At 38.5% G+C, this 20,415-nt stretch overlaps 1 protein-coding gene across 1 annotated transcript in view; it reads left to right on the top strand.

Annotated features, from left to right (window-relative positions):
* The window catches only part of POLA1 (DNA polymerase alpha 1, catalytic subunit), a 185,085-nt gene that overhangs the window by 48,873 nt on the left and 115,797 nt on the right, over positions 1-20,415 (top strand). Inside the window, 2 exon segments of the mRNA XM_053971586.1 lie at positions 16,752-16,784; positions 18,326-18,418. Coding sequence (XP_053827561.1) covers positions 16,752-16,784; positions 18,326-18,418 — 126 coding nt within the window.

Here is a 20,415-nt window from a genome sequence, read left to right as displayed (position 1 = left end):
TACCAAAGCTGTTGAGTAAAAGTCAACTCTCCCACCTGTTTGACTTATAGTGAGGTCTTTGGGGTAGGTGAAGAGGGGATGCAGGAGAGGAGAACAGGCTGCTACTGAACACCTGGATGGTGCAGGTGCCAGCCAGCAGCATCCACCTGATGTTCCAGACTGTCTTCTCAGAGTACAAAAATGGGATTTGCTGCCCAGACTCTGGCTTGTGTTCTGGCTAGACCAAATTGAAGGACGTGTTTCTGTGGGGGGAGCAAGCACCTGCTTTTCCCTGGGAGGGAGAAAGAGGAGGGATGTTGTTGTGGGTCTGTCAGGACACTCTGGCCATGTGTAGTGGTCGGCATGTTCTGTGCCAGTGCTCCATTTATTCTTCCCTGCCCTGCTCTTTCAGCCCACGTGAGTCATTTGCTGGCAGCTCCCTAATGCACACACTGCTTGTGATTTGTTGCTGTAGGAGCTGAGGTGACTTGCACCATTACATGGAAGATTAAGTCGTGTCTTTCTTCAATTATTTCTCTGTTGGCAATTTTCTGTTACATCCCCAGGTACTTTCACCATCCATCTGTGTGTAGATGTTTGAGCTGTGTGTTACCACTTACCCTGTTGTTTTGGAGGTGTGATTTCCTAGCTTTCTCCCTGCTCTACTCTGGACAGGCTGGAGTGTCCTTGAACCTGCCCTCCCCTTTCTAATGTGAAGAATGAGAAGCCTTTAGGCAGCTTAAGTGTCGGCCATGTCGCAGCTGACAGGAAACTGATCTGCTGCTTGGCCCTGCTGCAGCTGGGGCTGCCAGGGGCATGTGCTGGGCTCTGCAAGCCCTGCCAGGGCCAGGGGGTCGTGCCGAGGGCCCCTGTGCACCCTGCAAGGTGCAGCCTGGCTGTAGATGTGGTCAGACATCGCATCTGCCCCAAAATGTTGCAGCTGTTTGCCACAGCTGCCTGTCTTGTCAAAACAGTGACTGGTCTCGGGGTTAAAGGTTGATGAAAACTGTTGCTAACTTGAGATGATTGATGTTGGAAAACTAATTAGTGAGCAGGGGCAATTAATTTGATCACTTGTACTGGTTTCTCTTACGGCTTTTGAAGGACTTTGCTGAGCTTCTTTTATCCGCTTCTTTTTAATTGAAGGAGGGATGTGTTTCTAGTGGCCTGCTTCCAAGAAGAAAGACAAGGTAAATTCATAAGCACTGCTTGAATTTACTTGTGTGATTCTCCAGAGGCTGGCAGGGAGGTTCCTGTTTTGCTTAGAGAGGGAAATGTCAGACACCCTGGAGAAATTTTCATATGAAATACCTAGTGACATAGTTGGGAGCTCATTGACTGTGCTCTGCCACAGGAGGTGTTCTCTGTAGTTGGGGAGGTAACAGAGGAGTGTTAAAAGGGTATTCTGGTAGCATTACTTTGGCTTATTCAATTGCTGATGACAAGACAATGTGTTTCCACTTTGGTCCATGCTGCTAAAGTGTAATATAATTATTTGTATTAGACACCAGCCACCTGTTAATATCGTTCTTCTAAAGGTCATTGTGTGGTGCCTTGCTGTCTGAATTTAACAGCCCTGTATCAGGTTTGTTGGTCACTCTTTTGTGTGACACGGGACAAGTGTTTGTGGGGAAAGAATGTGAACCTGATACCCTGATGGCCAAGGGAGCGGAGAGGACCAGGGACAGGCTCTCTGCTGCTATTGTCGTGCCACCAGGCCAGGGCTGGAAAACAGGCGGCTTCCTTGTGAGGCGCTTTCCTCTAATGCAGTCCTTGTTTGGAACAAAACCAACTTGTGGAGATTTCCCAAGAGAAGCAGACTGATATCCATAAACCCAGGCTTTTTGGTACCCTGAATGTGGAGGGGACACTGTGTTCCTAACCTGGGCTATAAAGGAGAGGAGGGGTGCTGCTCCGCTGGCTGTCAGTCCTCCAAATGCCATGTAAGGAAAGTGAGGTGATGGTAGTGTAACTGTGCTTGGTGACAGTAGGTACATGCTTGATAAATTATGTTAAAACATATGGTCTTGGCAGTTAACCTTAATCCTGGTGTTGGATTCATTTATTAACGTCTGTACAGTGATCTGAAAATGCAAAGCACTGTATCATTGAGAAATGTTGACCTTGTTAACTGAAAATTTTTAATTAATTTTGCTGAAAAAAAGGATGGTATGCATTTAACTTGAACTTTCACTCTTCCCACCTGACCTAATATTAGCTTTTGAGAGAGGCAGGGGACAGGTAGAACTTGCAGTTGAGTTTATTCTGTGCTTGTATCCTGTTCATGAAGCAGATGCAAGTGACTGCTGCTGTAGGGGCTCAGCTGAATGACTTTGTTTTCAGATTTCCAGAAAATGAACACTTCAGCTGCCAAAAGAACAAAACAAAGCACCTGGTTTACCACATGGTGTAGGACATTCCAGCACTTGTGAAGAGGGAGGGTTGGCTTTAAGCCATCTATATTCCAGTGTCATTAGTAACTGCTGCTAACTGTTGGATTGAATTACTGGCTGAGAAAGAGCAAGGGCTTTTAGAGTCTTCTCTGCAATTGAAAACAGTCACATGAAAAACTCCCATTACTGACAATTTTATAAGGAATAAGGATCTCACTCTATCAGTTGCATATTTATTGACTCAAACCATTTGAGGCTCATTATGTGCATGTAGATAACTCGTTGTGGTTGTTTGAAAAGGTTCATTAGGGTCTTCAAGAATTCTGGCTTTATAAAAATCTAATTCATTATTTCTGCAGTGAAAGAGTTAATGAAGGATCACTTGTGGCTTTTAATTTTCAGCTAATTAAAAAGAACGTCTGTTTTTGCCTTGACACTTGTCGTTAAAAGTGCCAAATATAGGAATTTTTTTTGTGTGTGAGTTGAAGGGTGAGGAGGAAGGGGAAAAGTTACATGTAAATCATTTAGCCATTAACCTAATGTGGTGGATTTATAAATCCTATTACTATAAGCCCTTTTCGTTTCCACTGAGGCCTGACGTGTGCTTGATCCTGCTAATGTAAAATTCATTCTGTCTAAGTGATTACTGAAGTAAGACATTTTAGTCAATTTTAATCAGATTGTGTGATACTTGCTTGAACACCAACATTAAGTAAGATATGGACGCAGTTTGGCCATGTCTTAATTAGCCTTACAAGTCAGACTAGGAATCAATCAGTGAGCCAAGTCTATGAACCTTTTGACACCTAATGCTTTCTGTGGGGGAAAAACCATCTATGCTGAGGGCTGAAAATACAGAGCTTGGAAGCAAGATGAAGACTGTAATTTGGTGTTCTTGCTTTATGGTGTGCTTGGCAGTCCCTCACAGTGTGCAAGTCCTTCGTGGTGCAGCCCCTCATTGGTGTTTCAGACTTGAGGCCAGTGGGGTGCTTCCTGCAGCCCATCATAAATTCCTGTCTCCACAGCAGGACCAGCAGAGTATTTTTCTGAAGCTGCTTCTGTGCCAAGATACATGTTATTTTGGAGGAGGAGGGACGGAGGGACAGCTTTTCTTAATATGTTACCTCCTCCATCCAGGTGTTCACTGGGGATTTACTGACTTGGATTTGTGGGACATCTGTGTTTCTTGGATTTAGCTGGCCCTGTTTTCCGTGTAGGGAAGATTTAGCATGGAAGATCTGCCTCAGATCTTCCTTTAGTGTGGAAGATCTGCCTCATAAGCCCCTCAAATATTGCTCACTCTTGAGATCAGAGGTGGTTTTTGTGAAGTGTCATCCTTTCATAAGACAAGTAAAGACTTCCTGGATCATTGCTTTTTCAGTAGGCTGCCATGATCTTCAAACTGATTTTCAGTCCATGTTAGTTTACCCAGTTTTTGAAGACTCATTACTAGCCAATATTTCTTCTGTTTTAATAATGTAGAATTTCTGTATTGCTAACAACTTTCCTGGCATTTTCTTCTATGGACCATTTCCTTTTATTACCAAGATACTTGAAAAACTTGTCATGTCCTTGAAGGATCCTATAGAAGTCTGTGGTCTTTCCCCCCTCCCCCTGCCCTCCCCCTGCCCTCCCCCTGCCCTCCCCCTGCCCTCCCCCTGCCCTCCCCCTGCCCTCCCCCTGCCCTCCCCCTGCCCTCCCCCCGCCTCTTCTTTTGCTTATTCTGTCTTCTGCAGCATGGTGGAAAGCCTTAGGAGAAAAAGGTGCTTGAAGTATATGGAAATTAAAATGTTTAGTACCAGAGACAGCAGATCTTCTCCCAAAGTAGGTAACATCTTTTGCAGAAGCCCCAACTACACATAGCGTTGTGTCATTGCTGAGAATTTTGTAACCTGGTGAAAGACAGGTCCATTGTAAATCACCAGCTTAGCCTGGAGATTTTACTTTGCCATTGTTGAAAAACTACCTGCAGAATGATTTTGTTTTAAGGCTTGAAAATTCAACCACCAGCAGTGTTGGCAAGCCGTTTTCAGAATCACTCTAAAAGTCTGTGTGATGCAGATTTTTTAAGTTGTTTTTATTTCTCAGCTTCGAGGCAATTTAAATATCTTTTCTCCTCTATCTAACCTGTTAAATTACCTCTCTCTGTTAGGGTGAGCATACCTCATTTAGTCAGATGTTACTTTGTTGATGATAGGACTGTAAGCACATGTGGAAGAAAGTGGGGAACACGTTTTCTGCTTGATCTGAATGCCTCTTTGTCTTCTGTTTTCTCTTTCCTATGGTTACTGTTGGTCTGCCAGGTGTGCCTTTTTGAATGAAAATGAGAAACTTCTTTAGTGTAGATCTCTTACTGTGGTTGGGATGAAGCTCTTTTGAAAAGCTTCAAAATTAGATGTTAATTACCTTTCTCTTCTACTGGATAATCTTCTGTGCTTTAACCAAATAAGGATAATCTTCTATACTTTAATCAAATAAATATTCAAATACTTTGAATTTGCTATATTTCAGCTTCTTGACAGTTTCTTATGTGGTGGATTGTAGGAGAGCAAGTACACATGAAAAGGCAGAACTTAAACAGAAAAAAAATCATAGCAGTTCAGGTGAATGGGACAGTTGATCCATTATAGTTAAATGGAATTAATCTGAACAACTACACAGTGAAGGCCAAGAAGAGAACTGTCAGCCTTTTAAGATGGTAGATGCCAATATCATAAGGTTATAAGCCTGAGAAGGATGCAGTGGAGTCCATTCTAGATCACATTTTAGGGTAAGTTTTTCATTAATCTTGATCAAATTCTGTTTGGTTCTTGACTTTGAATATTAAATATCTTCCTATAATTGTATGTATATATATGATCAAAATAAATGTCCAAGTTCGTAAACATAAGGTACCTCTTGGGTACTGTGTCTCAGAAAAGAACATGACCTGCAGAAGAGAGCAGGCATCTCTTATTAGCCATGTTTCATGTGTATTTCCTGGGAAAATGCTTTAAAGTCTGTTGTTTCACAGCTTATCAAGACTTAACAAAATTAGCATTACCTATTTCAGAAAGCAGCAATATCTCTACAGTGTCTTGGAGGTTGGTGGGCAGGTGTGTTTTGTTGGGTTTTTTTTTTTTGGGTTTGGTTTTTTTTTGGGTTTGGTTTTTTTTTTGGGTGTGGTTTTTTTGGGTGTTTTTTTTTAATCCAACAACAGAGTTAATGTATTTTTTAATATGTGAAAAGTTCAATATTCCTGATTTTTTTCCTCTTTTTTTAATAGGCACTTGATATTCTTCAGCCCTCTCAAGGGAATATCTATGGGCTTTTTTCATGGCATTGATCTCATTTTAAGAATAGATTTTTTTGTGTGTGTATGGTTTGGTTTCCTTTGTTGACTGAGGCACATAGGAAGATCCATCAGGAAATACTTTCTTACGGTGAGGGTGACTGAGACCTGTCTCAGCTTGCCCAGGAAATGTGTGGAGTCTCCATCACTGGAGATACTCAAAGGTGTCTGGACATGGCCCTGGACAATCCAGCTCTAGGTGGCCCTGCCCAAGCTGGGGAGCTGGACCAGATGACCTCCAGAGGTGTCTTCCAACTTCAGCCAGCCTGTGGTTTTGTGATTAAATCTATTTTTTTCCCCCTAATTCAAACCAGGTCTTAAAATACCAGCAAATTCTTACAGGGATTTTTATTCCTACAGCATATCCTTATATTTGCTTCTGTGTTGGGGATTGGTTTGTTTGTTTGTTATTTTAGGCACCTGTAGTTATCTAAGGGCATTAAAAAGGAGCTTAGCAACATTTATATCTGTAATAGCAGTGGATGAAATCAAGCCACGGTCCACCAGTGCTTGTGGTTGGATTATTATGTTGGCACTAAAACTCAGGGCCCTGCAGGTCTCATTTCAGATATCATTTTAATGAGGATATTGAATGACTGGTGTGACAATAATGTTAATCAGTGCTGGTGCCTTCTACTTTAACTGAAAAGTGAGAGCAAGAGAGAGCTTTGAAAGAAGGTTTCCTTGGCATATGAGTGAAAGCTGAGTTTTTTATTAACAATTCAAACTCCTGTAATAAGTAGTAGGAAAGCTTATTAGCTATGTTTTTAGATTAAACAAAACCTTTAGGTTGTGATGTTCTTTCTTTTAACAGAATTTGTGGGATGAAGAATTTAAATGAAAATTTCTAAAGTCGAAGATTGATTGAGTTGAAGTATGTAGCATGAAATCAATCCTGTCAAATTGTAGGGAAATAAGTGAGACTTTTATAAACATTGTTAATGTTTTAGAAATCTAGTTTTGTGCAAATGTATTTTGAATTCTTTACAAATGAGATAACAGTAGGTCTAAATGACAAATTAAAGATTTAAAAAATAATCAGCATGCCTCTCTTGTAGTAATGGATTTATGGAGGTAGCATGCTTAACTTGCATTTGTAATTAAGGTTTTTCCATCATTAGAATAGAAATGTATTCCTGTTGAGCAGTATCTTTTTATGTGATTTATGTGGATTGAATGAGTGGCAAAATTCTACTACTTTAATCTGTTATGTGACTAAAAGTCAGTATTTGGATTGGATTCCTAGAGGGTCATGCTGAAAGGTTAAATACATTTGTCTGTTTTCTTAGTCTTCAAATTTCCATATTCTTTACAAGTAACAAACAAATCCATGTCCTGTGGGATTGTACAATGACAGCTTAGCAACTTGGCTTCATTAGTAATGAAGCCATACTGCTGTTCATTTCAAATTTCTCTATATACTGAAATGGGTGGGCTGTACGTGGAGTGCTTAAAAACAGACTAATGCATAAAAGAAACTTCTGAAATGGTAATTTCTTTGCACAAGTTCATAGTCCTGAAAAATGTAACTGTATGCATTGATAAGCCACTAACCTCGTTCTATTTTTAAAACCAACACAAGTGTCCTGGGCTATGAGACAGACTGCAAAAGGTATTAAAAGTGCCCTATACTATAATTCTAGGTAATTGACCAAGTGACCACTAGCTGCTGAAATCCTAAAGGCTGATAATAAGGTGGTCTCTTTCAGGAATTTGCTTTTACATGAAGCTCATCTTTTCTCAATTGGAGTACGCCCAAAATCGTCATGGAACATACTTCTTTTTCTGCAGGAGCTCTCTGCCATCAAACATGGTTCCAGCCTTAGCTCTTAGGTGATTATGATACATGTGGTGTGGTGTATGTCTGTGGATAGGCAATAGCTTCCAGTGACATGGACCCTTTTATTCCTGTACATCCTTACAGGAAAAATCTGGAAGGTGAAGTTCCCCAACCCACCCTACAGTTCCTATTCCTGGCTTAGAGTTTCAAGCCCTATTTAACAAGCAATTTAGGATTGTTACCTAGTAATTTTCTTTTGTAGTTAGTTTAAAAATAGTTAACAAGCTTAAATGAGCCTTTAAAAAATGTTATTTCTACATTATACATCTTACAATTGTTTGTTTGGCTAGTAGATTTTATTTCTGACATGCCTTGTAAATGCTTACTTTTTTCTAGGAGAGTCTTTCATATCCTGAGGAGCTCTGTCTTGGACTTTGGTTGGTTGTTGGTTTTCTTGTCAGACATATCTAGGGAATTTGAGAAGCTCATTTTTAAAAGATAATCTAAAAAGACTGTGTCTGACTCTGACAGACTGTCAGGAGCTCTTTCCATCTGTATCCAGTCCAGCTTCAACAGGTGCTGTAAAGAAGTCACACGGAACAAATCAGAACTATGACTGAGACTTCCTGCTGTTAACCATGCCAGTTCCTCATCGTATTTTCAAATCTTTGGAGCAATCATTTGGTCCTGCCTTAAGCAGAAAATGTTACATGTGCCATGTAGAGCTGAAACTGTTTCATAGAATCACAGAATATGCTGAGTTGGAAGGAACCTATTGGGGTCATCGAGTCCCACTCCTGGCCCTATGCCTGAGAGCATTGTCCAGACACTTCTTGGGCTCTGTCAGTCTGGTGCTCTGATCACTTCCCTGAGCAGCTCTACCACCCTCTGGGTGAAAAACATTTTCCTGACATCCAGCCTAAACCTCCCGACTCAGCTTCAGGCCATTCCCTTCACTGGTCACAGAGTGAAGACATCAGTGCCTGCCCCTCCTCTTCCCCCCACAAGGAAGTTGTAACTGCAGCGAGGTCTCCCCTCAGTCTCCTCCAGACTGGCACCACCTGAGAAGGCTTTTACCACACTGCTAAAAGAGATGAGAAATCTACACACAGAGCTGTGTCTGAAGGCTTGGAGGAAGTATCCCAACAAGACATGGGTTTATGAGATTGAAGATTTAGATGCAATGTTAAAGTGGAGTGACAGGGAGTCGTGTTCCAGGCTGACAGCAGAGAGGAGGAAAGTCCATAGGCATTTGTAAAATAGCCTGCATAAGTAACATAATGTGGAAACATATCATAATAATTTTTATTATTATTATTCTGAGGGTAAATGAAAAATTAAACCAGAGCTGGGTTTTTTAAGTACAATTGTGAACCCCCTAGGCATTCATATACACTTGATCTCTCATCTTTTGGGCTTGCGTAGCTTTGGTGGAACCTTGAGTATCCCAATATAGTTGGGAAGTTGAATGTACAGGAACTTCTTGCTTAGTCATTGAGGCTCACAGTCTGTCAGATCTGAAGCAGATTATTTTGAAGTCTTTCAGAATGGTCCTTCAGAGCAGAGAGATGACCTAGAAAGTGCAAGAGCTTTGTCTGTAACACTGTGCTGGAGGCACTCCCTTATTCACATGGATATGCTTGAATAGGCCCTCTTGCTGTTGGTTACATGGTCCTTCCTGCTCACAAGTCCTTCACTTGCCAGGGCTCTCCTGCCCCTCTCAGTGCTGGTTCAAGGCTGGGAAGCCTGTTGGCACAGATAATTTTGCCCCTTTTAGGCAAATGGATCTTTCCTTTTCCAAGCAATTCTTGGTGCTGACACCAGCTGCAACCACGGAGGATGAATAAGTATTGTTTAACTTTATAAAAACACCTGTCGTGTTGTCTAAATATATCTAATTTAATGAAACAAAATTATATGCTTTATGAAAATCCTGCATGACATTTAAGAAATTAGGTAAGAGAACTTTCTTTGGAGGCTAATTAGAGGCTAAAATACTTTTCTGAATTTGCATAAATGTTGCTTTGATAGACAATCACTTAGTCAAAATGAAAGAACAGTTTTAAAGCAGTTCAAACCACTTATAAAGATTTTTTGATGGACTCAACATCCACAAACAATCTATTCATTACCAAGGCTACCATGTCCTCTTATCTCCTATAAAATGTCAGGATCATTTTCAGTGGATATTACCTAGTCAGAGATTGCCTTGTTCTGTTTAGTGTAACTATTGCAAAAATATGGTTCTTGAAGAAGAAGGCTGTATTGTTCAGTAGAAGGCCTTTTTCTTTTAAGAATACTCATCAGGTAGTGCAAGTGTGTTCTGCATCTGTTTTTCTCTTTAGCATTTAGGCTTGTCCTCTCCCAGGCTTTCCTTTTTCTACAAACACACAAGTTGTGGTTATTACTTAAAATATGCTGACCAGGAGAATCTTAGAAAAGTTTTAATTCTAGTTTTTTGCTGTTTATTAAATAACCACCCCAGAGACAAAGAGGAGGAAGACTTGATTCTCAGAGAGTTTGTCGTCATCTCAGACAGTGCACTGAGTTTATCTACTGCTTAGTTTAGTCTTTGGAGTATTAGTTTTATTTCTTTTTCAGCTTTATAGGCATACTTGATGTTTTTGAAAAACCATCTTCTCTACTGATTCTGAGACATACTCCCTGATTTCTCCAGGGCTTCAAGTTACATGGCCATGAGAGTAACTTCTCTTGGACATGGGACAGTACTTCCATTTCTCTCACTTTGAGATTGAGAGACATGCTTATATATGTGCAAGATAACTTCTAACACTGTAGTTTTAAACCTGATGTAGAAGATGGTATGGTTATTATTCCCTGCTCTGGAATAGATTTTGCTGTTATTCAGATGAAAATTTCTGTGCTCTGGTTTTAAACCTTGACTGAATTCTAGCTTGTCTGACTTTGTTTATTAGTACTTAATTTCAATTATTTATTGTTCTTATCATTTTTTTCTAGCGAAACACTGATTATATTTTGCTGAATGTGTTAAACCTGTTAAGTTTGGGAAACAAAGCAAAGTAAAGCTTTCCTGTCTTAAGTGTTTGTTCATTCCACTGAATCAAATGCTGTTGTTTTCTCTAAGGAGAATATACTTGCTCATATGCATTTAAACATGGAATAACTTAACACATGTTTTGGTTTTATTAGGAAATAGTAAATGATGCTTGTCATATTCTTTCTTAATTAGGAGGGGTTTTACTTGTGGTTTGTGATACAGTTAGTTTTTTATACAGTTGCAGTCATTTTACTAGGCAAAGCTACCTTTGCATCTTATAGTTCAAGTACGAAATGTTTGTCAAGCACAAATTTATTTAATGCTTTGGAGTAAAAAGAAACATAAAAGTTAATGAACCAAAATTTGTACCGCATTCTTCAAGGGCTTTTAAATGCTGTTGATCTTGTTTCTTCATTAAGTGAAACAGGGATCCTTGCTCTTTCATTTTAGGTGTTCAGTTTTGAATGAATTAGAAAGAAAATCACAGCATGGGTGGGCTGAGCCCTGGTGCTTCTCTAGGAACTGTCCCTGTGTTTGGTTTCTCTGGAGGGTTAGGAGATGCCCAGGCTGTACCAACGTTTTCCACAGCTAGTTATCACATGGACATTGTATTCCTGATGCTTCTGGGAACACAGAACACTTCTGGGAAGTGGGTCAGAGCCAGGTCAGTTACCTTCTATGCACTCAAGTGTTCAGCTTTATTGTTGAGCACTCCATTTCTCTGTTTCTGAGGTTATAAAATCATATCCAACATGGAAGTTTTTGTGTGTATGTGGTTTCTTTTTTGTTGTTGTTGCTTGCTTTTTTTTATTTATTTGTTTTTGTTTGTGGGGTTTTTTTTTGTTTTGTTCAGTGCTTTTAAGAGTATGTTTCATTGTTCTTTCTTTCATCCTAATACCAAAATAACCCTTTCCAAAATAGGCAAAATTTGCTTTAGTATAGCATGGTGTGTAGTATACTGTGTAGAAAAATCAGTAGTTTCACAATTTAATAAGAAAACAATTCTGGTTCTCCCATTCTCTTCAGCAAATCTCAGTACAAATACTTGAAATAGAAGTACTGTAGAATTTTAAGAATATAATTATTTATGGCACCAAGGGAACATCGTCTTCAAATTTTAATTTGATTTGCATCATTCATCTGTGTTTTACTGTAATCTTTGTATTTCTTGTCAAAATGTGACAAAGGTACACTTTTTTTTTTTTTTTAATTCAGCACATTTCTGTTGCTGCCTTTTTTGTGTCTTCTGTTGTTTGTGAGGCAAAAGAGTCTGCCTTTTCTTGGCATGCAAACATGTGTCACTGGATCTTTGTGTACACAAGGGCTTCAGCCCTTGGAACCATTCTCCCTTAGGTTTTGGTGCTCCATCCAATACTGCTGTTACATACAGAAGCTGTGAAAGTTGTGTTACTGTCTGTCAGCTTTGCTGGGTGGAATATGAGCAGTTAATTTCAGCATTTCTGAAGAAAAACAAAACCAAAACAACACAGAAGGGAAAGCTTTGGCAGTTTGGGTGTATTTCTCATGCTATTAATGTTTCATAAGAGGGTACATTTTTGAGAAATGTAACTTTGAATGTATTGTCTAAGTACAGCAAATACTCAGTGAAAGCTCTTCAAAACAAACAAACTTATTAACTGCTTGAATCTGATCCTCAAACTTTTCTAAATCAAGTCCATTGTCTGATAAAAAGACTGAATTGCTATTCTTCATTTTCTGTGGCAAATAAGGCCTCCATCTTTCTTTCATTGATGCTTAGGGCATTATTTGCCTTTTTGTCCAGCAATAGAAACCTCTTCTGAAAATCATCTGTAATAAAATCTTTTTACAGCATTCTGTGACTGTGGTTTATCAGTGCTAGTCTACTTAAGACAAAATCCTAGCAAAACTAATGAATAGGTTACAAAAATACAGAGGTTCAGAAATACTTAGAGTAGTGAGTGGTGTTACTGGAACACAGTTTTTTTCCATCTCATTTATTACTCTGTCCCATGGGAAGGAATCGCTAATACAAATTATTAAAGCAGGTGACAGCATTATTTTCTTACTACATAATTGCAGAAGTAAATACATGAAGTGGAAAAATGTATCAGGTCTACTCTAGATAACTGCAGATAGTTTTAAAAAATACAGTTTTTTACAGGGCCTTAAGGCTGCTTGTTTTTCTCCTCGTGCAGAGTGAATGCACAAGGAGCGGGGTGGGTAGGGTTTGTTTGTTTGTTTGCGGTTTTTTGTTTATGCTTCTCTGGTACAGTATTTTTATAATGATTGTGCTCATTCTTTTCAGTCGGCTCTTAAGTCTTCCCTTCTGTTCCTTCACGTCTGTGACCCCAGGATTCTGCAGAAAAATGTGTGTTTACAGGCGAAATCTTTGCATCAGCATATTAGTTTTGTATGCTCTTACTGGTTTTTAACTCTTCTACCTTAGCTTGTGTCCACAGAATCATCTTCTCATCAGAAGGTACTCTTCAGAGGTTTTTAAATAAGGGATCTTCAAAAATACTTGATATAATAAATAAAAGTAAAGTTGTTCCTTGTATATTTATATATTTTTAATAATTCCTTGTCTTAAATCACAACCTCATTGAATTAAGTAATTAGTGAGTTGGGGTAGGATTAGAACAGGGAATTTTGCAGTTTGATGAGGGCTTGTCTGCAATTACAGTCTTTAAGTTTATATTGAGTTGCAGTTGATGGGTGAGAGAATGTGTGTTGCTAGTCTTGCTTTTACAAGAAAAAAAGTTAAGAGTTTCACAGATGTTCACTGTACTGAGAAGTTCATGGGTTTTTAGAAGTATGTGTTTGCTGGGGGGGAGGGGGCATGGCTGTACAGATGGGTTGCCAGGCAATTAATTCTTCCTACTTGGAATAAGAGACAATCCTGCTCTCATAAGCAGTGCAGTATTATTTGCAAAAGGAAACTACCCAATACCATTTTTCCTATTCTCTTCTTTCTTTCTTCTGTCTTCCCACCTCCCTTCCTCTGCTGTGCATTTCTGAGAAACTGCTCAGGATTGATATGATAGCAGAGCTGTCATTCTCTTTAACAAAAAAAAAAAAAATTCACTTTTATTCTAGGTATTTTAATAGAGTCCCATTAAGGATGTATTGCTGACTGAAATATTGGCATGAAGGGCTCTCACTGAGCTGAGCCCAGGAATTAAGAAGTCAGGAAATGGGCTGCTGCATTGCTAAAGAACCTTGTGTGACACAGTATCTCCTGATTGGGGGGATCATTACTGCTATTATGACTCGACTTGCGTAGGAATTTTAAATTTCATCTGAATGTCAGTAATAACCCTCTTAGCAAATTATCCTGAATAAAATCACGAAGGCATTTTATATAATAGGTGTTGAATTACTGGATAGATTTGCTAATTAAATACTCTTTGTTCTGCTGCAGTTGACATTACAGGGTAAGATCTTGAACAATTATTCTCAACAGCTGTACTTTGTTAAGGGAAAAATTAACTACAAAGTTTATTTTTTTTCTACACTTGAAATTGGCAGATTTTTGAAATGTGCTTGAAAAAATTCCATCATCCAGTTGGTAATGAGAAGATAAATATGCAGGTGTTGCTGTGAAATCAGATAACTACTGACTGCCTTATTAATGAATTTAGCAATACTTTATAACCTTCTGTTTTGTAGCTGTTGGCACTTACAAGTGATCTCCTGTCAGAACGGGTGGCACTAGCATATGCCAGTCACTTGATGAAGCCAACTTGGCTGTGACCCTCTTGTTGTGATTACCTACACCCACTGCTGTCCTCAGGGACAATTGAGAAATGGTTTTTGCACAGCCAGACAATTTCTTTAGTAGGGGGTATTCCTTTTTAGAAAAGAAAAAAAGTTATCTTTCTCATTATTAATGCAATTATTTCAGAGAGTGAAGTAGAAAATGCCAGAGATTATCAAGGGAAAATTGATAGGCCTTCCTTTCTTTTCAGTATAAACTCTTCATTTCGGTGTAATTTTTCAATTTTGTTTCAGGGACTCTGTTTGCTTTTGGAGTACTAAGGGAGAGGTATAACCTTTCTCTGTAGGAGTTAGCTAATATGTGAGAGGAAGGGTTATGGGATTGTGAATATGTTGGAATTCTGACTACTTTATATGAAATTTGATATCACGTACCAGTGATGTGTCTTTAGAATAATTTCAAAACTCCATAGAAAGGTGATGGGGTCAAATGTCTGAATCACTCACTAGAAGATGAATAGGAGTGGAATACCCTCTTTTTGAGCTTCCAGTTAAAATAGAATTGTGTGTGTCTGATTCCAGTGACAGGTACAGCCTAGCAGGAATCTGCAGTTAAGGCTCACCGTTTTCCTGTTCTATAAAGAAGACTGAAGACAGCTGAGCTTTCTGCAGTATTGGACTTCAGCAGAGTTCATGCATCACATTGTCAGAGTGCCTAGTTTGCAGCACGAGTGAATGGTCTTTAAATCAACTGGATGTTTTGAACTTGACCCAGAGAGTGTAAATCCATAGATATCCATATGTGCTTGGGGAATAACCCTGATAAGGATTTGTGTTGTGAGTTCAGCTGTGTCAAAGTTACATCATAGTTTGGAACTGAACTTGTCTTCAAGTGCCTTGAGGGGAATGCATTTCAGTGCATAATTGCAGACAAAAAAAAAAGCGTACTTGCCACTGTGGTTACATAAAGTTCTGAAGTACTGAAGAAACTTGCCATTAGTGTTAAAGGAATAACGCTGTTGTCATCCTGTTTGTGTGCTGTTGTGTAGAGGTGGAGATTTCACCTGTTTCAGAATTCCTTGCTGTGATAGCATAGTCAGCATCACAACAGCCAAGAGTCTTGGCTTCATTTTAGACTCCTTGGCTGTATGAAAGTAATGAGATTTCCCTGAGTATGATCTTAATCCCACTGAGCATGGACAGCTCTTGCCTGTTTGTCCCTTTTCTTTCCTCATCCCTGTTGATTTCTACTGCACAGCTCCCTGTCATAGGCTTCTTGACTACAAGTCCTCATTCTGCCTTTTGGCAAATGTGGCCAAGGAGTATTACAATTTAATATGTGAAAAATAGTGAAGGTGAGACTTGGTTACTAAATTTGATGTAAGCTGTTCATAGTGTGTTGCCTGACTATCTTTCGGTTCCAAATTGTTTGGGTTCACCTAACAGACTCTGAGCTATCATTGCTGTAACTTGTGGTTCAGATTAATCCTCAAGAAAATTTAAAGTATAAATATATATACTAGCAGGATTAGGTGAAGAAAAATTGAGATCTCTGCTGAGTGGCAATGGAAGGGGCTGACACCAGGGAAGTGGAATCTGGCGCTGTGTGCCAGAGCACCAGGATGTTGATAAGAAGGAAATGGGGAGTACAGTGGAACTGTGGCCAAGTGACTGAAGGAATGGACCAGATGTTGGTTCTCATGCAGCTGTGCAGAATTCACCAAGCTCTTCCTGCTGCTGCAACTACACTTTTTTTTTTTTTCATTAAGCTAATTTGATTGTCCTTTTTCTGTGCTACAGCTGTAACTGTGGCTTCAGATGAGGTGCTCTTCCCACCCTCCACTGTGCTGAGCACTATTAGAGATAAAAGCAGCATGAGATCTCTAGCTATTTCTCAGGTTCAGAGAGGTGCTGTTCAGAGCATTTGGGGAACTTGGCATGCATTCTTGTTGAGGAACAAGCCTGATTACACCCCTTGATTCAAGACCCGTGTCCTGTCTTTATCCCAGCTCCATGTCCCATTTCTGGTTTCCATAAGGAGTTTGCTTTTTGATGACCCATTTTGACATCGTTACAAGGGTAATCAAACTTTTGACTAAGTCTTTTTAAGTGAGCACCATCCAGGCTGGACTGAATGAGACAGGATGTTTTTGGGAAAAAATTCAATGACATAAAGAAATAAGATGATGGATATGAAGGCAACAACTGACCTAAATTACTGAAAGAGACTTAATTCTAGTACTTGCTGATTAGGTTGTATTTAAGCCATTTGATTCAGTGGTCTTTTTTTCCCAAGGTAGAATGTGTGCATGCACATGCAATTTTGAGATTTGTTTTAATCTTGTTTTAGGGGAGTTAATAATAGCATTAATACAAGGTCAAACGAGAATTTACTCATGTAATAGGAGTATTGAGGTGACTGTGTATTGCCAGGAGAGAGGTAGTTTGCTTTGTTTTGAAAGGTGAGAGCATTTGGAGTTAGCAACCTAATGGATATGTTAGCCTGTAATTATATCATACACTAATCTTTGATTGTTTTTTTTATTTCAGATTTTGATGCATACCAAGGAGATGGTGCAGAAGGTAATGGCTGAGCATTTTCATTAAACAACACCACTTAAAGAGCACACCTGGTGAAATTTTTTTATTCTAAGAGAGCTGTAACCCAAACAGACCTAAAATCACTTCTTAGGATGCCTAGTTTACAAATGTAATCCTTCCTGATGGATTATAGCTTTTTCCTTTTCCTACCACAGATATGATCTGGACCCTGCTTGAAGCCTATGTGGGACTGTTTCAAGCAAATTAGCAACAGTGCTAATTAGAGTTTACTCATAAACCTGTTACACCATGTGTTCTAGTGGTTTATTATGGTTTATTTTTTGGCATCCTTTATACTCTGTCATGGGGTGGTTTTTCAACTCTGTGGAGTTTAACGTGGACATAGCCATGTTGCAGTTTTTACAGCTGCATTGATTTTCCACCATTGAAAATGTCAGATTTTATTTTATTTTTTTTTTTCAAATTAATATGATGCATTTATATGCATCTGCCATTTTTGTTGTTGTTCTGACATTTACTGATGTTGGCAATTTTTCTTTTTACCTTTTTTCTTGCTATGCCTTTCATATACACCTCAGGCTTTATAGTCCTCAGTTTGTCTAGAATTTGCTCCATTATCCAGAGTATTATGGAAGTATGGCTGTTGTTTGAATACAGTCTCCTACAAGAAGGGCATTTAAATTGTTACCAGAATCAGAAGTAATGTGAGGGGCAGAGTGTCAGTCAAAGAGAAGGAGTTCATTAAATGTTTCTGTCCATCTCTGGGTGTAATTGTTCAGTAGTTCAGCCTGGAAGGAGAAAACTTGTGGGTCATAGTAGCTAGATCCTTCTCCAAAAGGAGCATTCCCTGAAAGATCTGCTGCCCAGGGAAGGACAAACACAGGTGGCTGGATTAGCAGAAGTTAAAAAATGGGAGAGGGAAGATGGAAATATGAAGCCATCTTTGTAATCTGAAAGAGTGAAGAAGAGCAGCCTAAACTGGACAGTGCTGTAGTCTCAGTTGCTGTCATCCACTAGCCAATGCTTTCACAGATTTGTTTGAAATGGAGAATCTAAGTATTTTTTCTCAATTTTTTTTGCCCAGTAGTATTGTGCTGGTTGCAGATGGGATGGGATACCTGACTGTGATATTACCTTTCAAACACTTTGGCTGACTGCCTTGTCTGAATTTTCCCAGCAGTCTTGTGGAAGTGTCTTAGCAGTCCAAAGTTATTTTTGATCAGAGTTCCTGCTGTTTCTCAAGATCAGACTTGTTCACTGACTTATTTTTCTAGTATTCATTTAGTAAAATGTTACCTATTTATATTGTGTACACAACTGGACAGTGGTCTCCTTAACATATCAGTGGCTGAAGTTTCTTTATTCTCTTTAAATTCAAATAAGTTTTAATAAAATGTACAGACCTGTCAGTAAAAAATTATTTTACTTGCTAGTATACTTTTTAGTGTTTAAGGGGTAGTATATAGACAACGATATTTTTGAACCTTGAAAGTTACATGGGACTTCTTTCCACTTGTGGAGTGGTTCTTTTTTTGTTTTTCAAAGCAATTTTTTTTGTTTAGATGAACCTTGAAGTGATTTATGGAGACACAGATTCCATTATGATAAACACTAATAGCACCAGTTTGGATGAGGTCTTCAAGCTGGGGAATAAGGTAAGGAACTTTTTCTTTTTGACGGTTTCCTACATAGGTCTGTGTTGTTACTCTGAGTGGAGCAGATGGTATTAAGAGAGGATTCTGTGGCACAAGCAGAGAAGATGCCATAAGAAAGAACTTAACAATGTGTGGAACCTATAAAGTAGTAAAAACTCAGAGTGCTCTTTTTCAGGTGTAGCTATTCTGTGCATTTTTAAAAGTGATTAAATGAACCATTTCATTGCATAACAAGCTTTTTTTACTAATCCTAAGGTAGCAGGAGATGATCTCAGTATTTGGTGAACCAAAGTGTAAGATACAATTTCTCCTCCAAGTTAATTTCAATTACAACATGAACAGTTCTGATTTTTTTTTCACCAGGGATATCTCTCAGTTTAGTTATGTAATTTGTATGACACTCAATATGTTATCAGATTTCCAGTGGTAAGTTCAAATATGATTTTTCATGGTATACCAGATACAGAAGAGATCTGATTGATTAGGAGCTGGCAATCAATGATGTGGAAGTTATGTGGCTCTCTGAAATTGTGGAAGAAAAGTGAGAAATATTTCAGAATTTTCTAAAGAAAAGGTGTAAGAGAAGCTGTTTTTGAAAGATGGAAGAAACTGTGATGAAAATGGAAACTCTAAAAAAAACTAAAGAAAGCATAGATGTATTCAGTATAGTATAAAACAGAAGTAATTTAATTTTAAGACAGAGAGTGATTCCAGGGTTTTTTAGAATACTTCTACCTTCATGCTAGTGGGTACCTTTAGAAGTAGATGCATTCAGGAGCAGAAAATGGGATAATAATTTGATATCATAACCGAGTAGCAGGAGGGCTGCTGGCATGGTGGAAAGCAGTCTTTCTTTTTTGTTTGCCACATGCAAGATTATATATAATTTCTAGTGTATATACAGTAGCGTATAAGAAAGTTTAAGCTTACTCCAGTTGTGTGTGTGTGTGGTTTCATTCTGGTTTATTTTTTGTCCCTGTGCTCCCATTTGATGGCTAAACATTACAGAGGATAGTTAAATAATAATAACTTTTATGAAATTTGACAAGATAAGTATAATAGGTTAAATACTTCTGAATTAGAGTCAGGTTTTCAGAAAGAATAGGTATGTGTTTGAACTTGTCAGCTGCTTAATGAGAGTAAAATCTTAAGCTTTTTTTAATCCATTGTACTTCGGTATTATGTATCAGTTGAGGTTGTTTTTTTTTTTTTAATTGAACAAAAAAAGGACAGAAGGATATGTTTTGATTAAAATCATGTACAACATATAAAAAGTGAATAAACTTATCTCTGTAAACCAGCACAATAAAACCTTGCATCAAAATTGCAGATGATGTGGCTTTCAATATTCTTTCTGTGGCAGAAAAAAGTGATTCATATCTGTCTCATTTCACGTTTCCTGTTTGTTTGTTTATTCCTCAAGAAAGTGACAGGTTTTTTTTTTTTGCAAACACTTTGATAATTTACATTTTCCTTTTTTTGAGTAATTCCTGTTAAAAAAATCAGATAAAGAATTGTCTGTTTTGATGAGGAACACTCTCAAGAAGTGTCTCTGCTCCACTGCATAATAATTTCTTCCCCAAAGTTTTTTGTTCAGAGGTGAGGAATAATATTTACATTGCTTTCACTGTACTTGTGCTTTAATGTAGACTGTGTGGAAAGCACAGAGGTTTAATGCAAACAATTACAGTGAGAGCAATTAGTGAGTGTACCCCTGTTCTGATGTAAAGTGTGAATTTATGAATTGTCTTCAGCAGTGAAGCATTCCTTCAAGAGATTAATTTTGGTTTCTTTATTGGAGAAAATTCTCTTACATGCCTTCTGAATTCCCCCATCTAATGTGTGTGTTCTCTCCCACCCTTAACCCTCCAGTATTTATATTCATGCCTTTTCAGTCATTACTTAACAGAAGTTTTTTCTCATTTTCTGTGTGTCCTTATGAATCACATTTGCCAGTGCATTCAGTACTGAAGTGTTACTGGGTTTTGAGCACTTGG

Source organism: Vidua macroura, chromosome 2 (assembly GCF_024509145.1).
Source record: "Vidua macroura isolate BioBank_ID:100142 chromosome 2, ASM2450914v1, whole genome shotgun sequence".
NCBI classification, from domain to species: domain Eukaryota; kingdom Metazoa; phylum Chordata; class Aves; order Passeriformes; family Viduidae; genus Vidua; species Vidua macroura.
The sequence above is the reverse complement of the archived record's forward strand: the minus strand, read 5'-3'. Positions and strand labels throughout refer to the sequence as shown.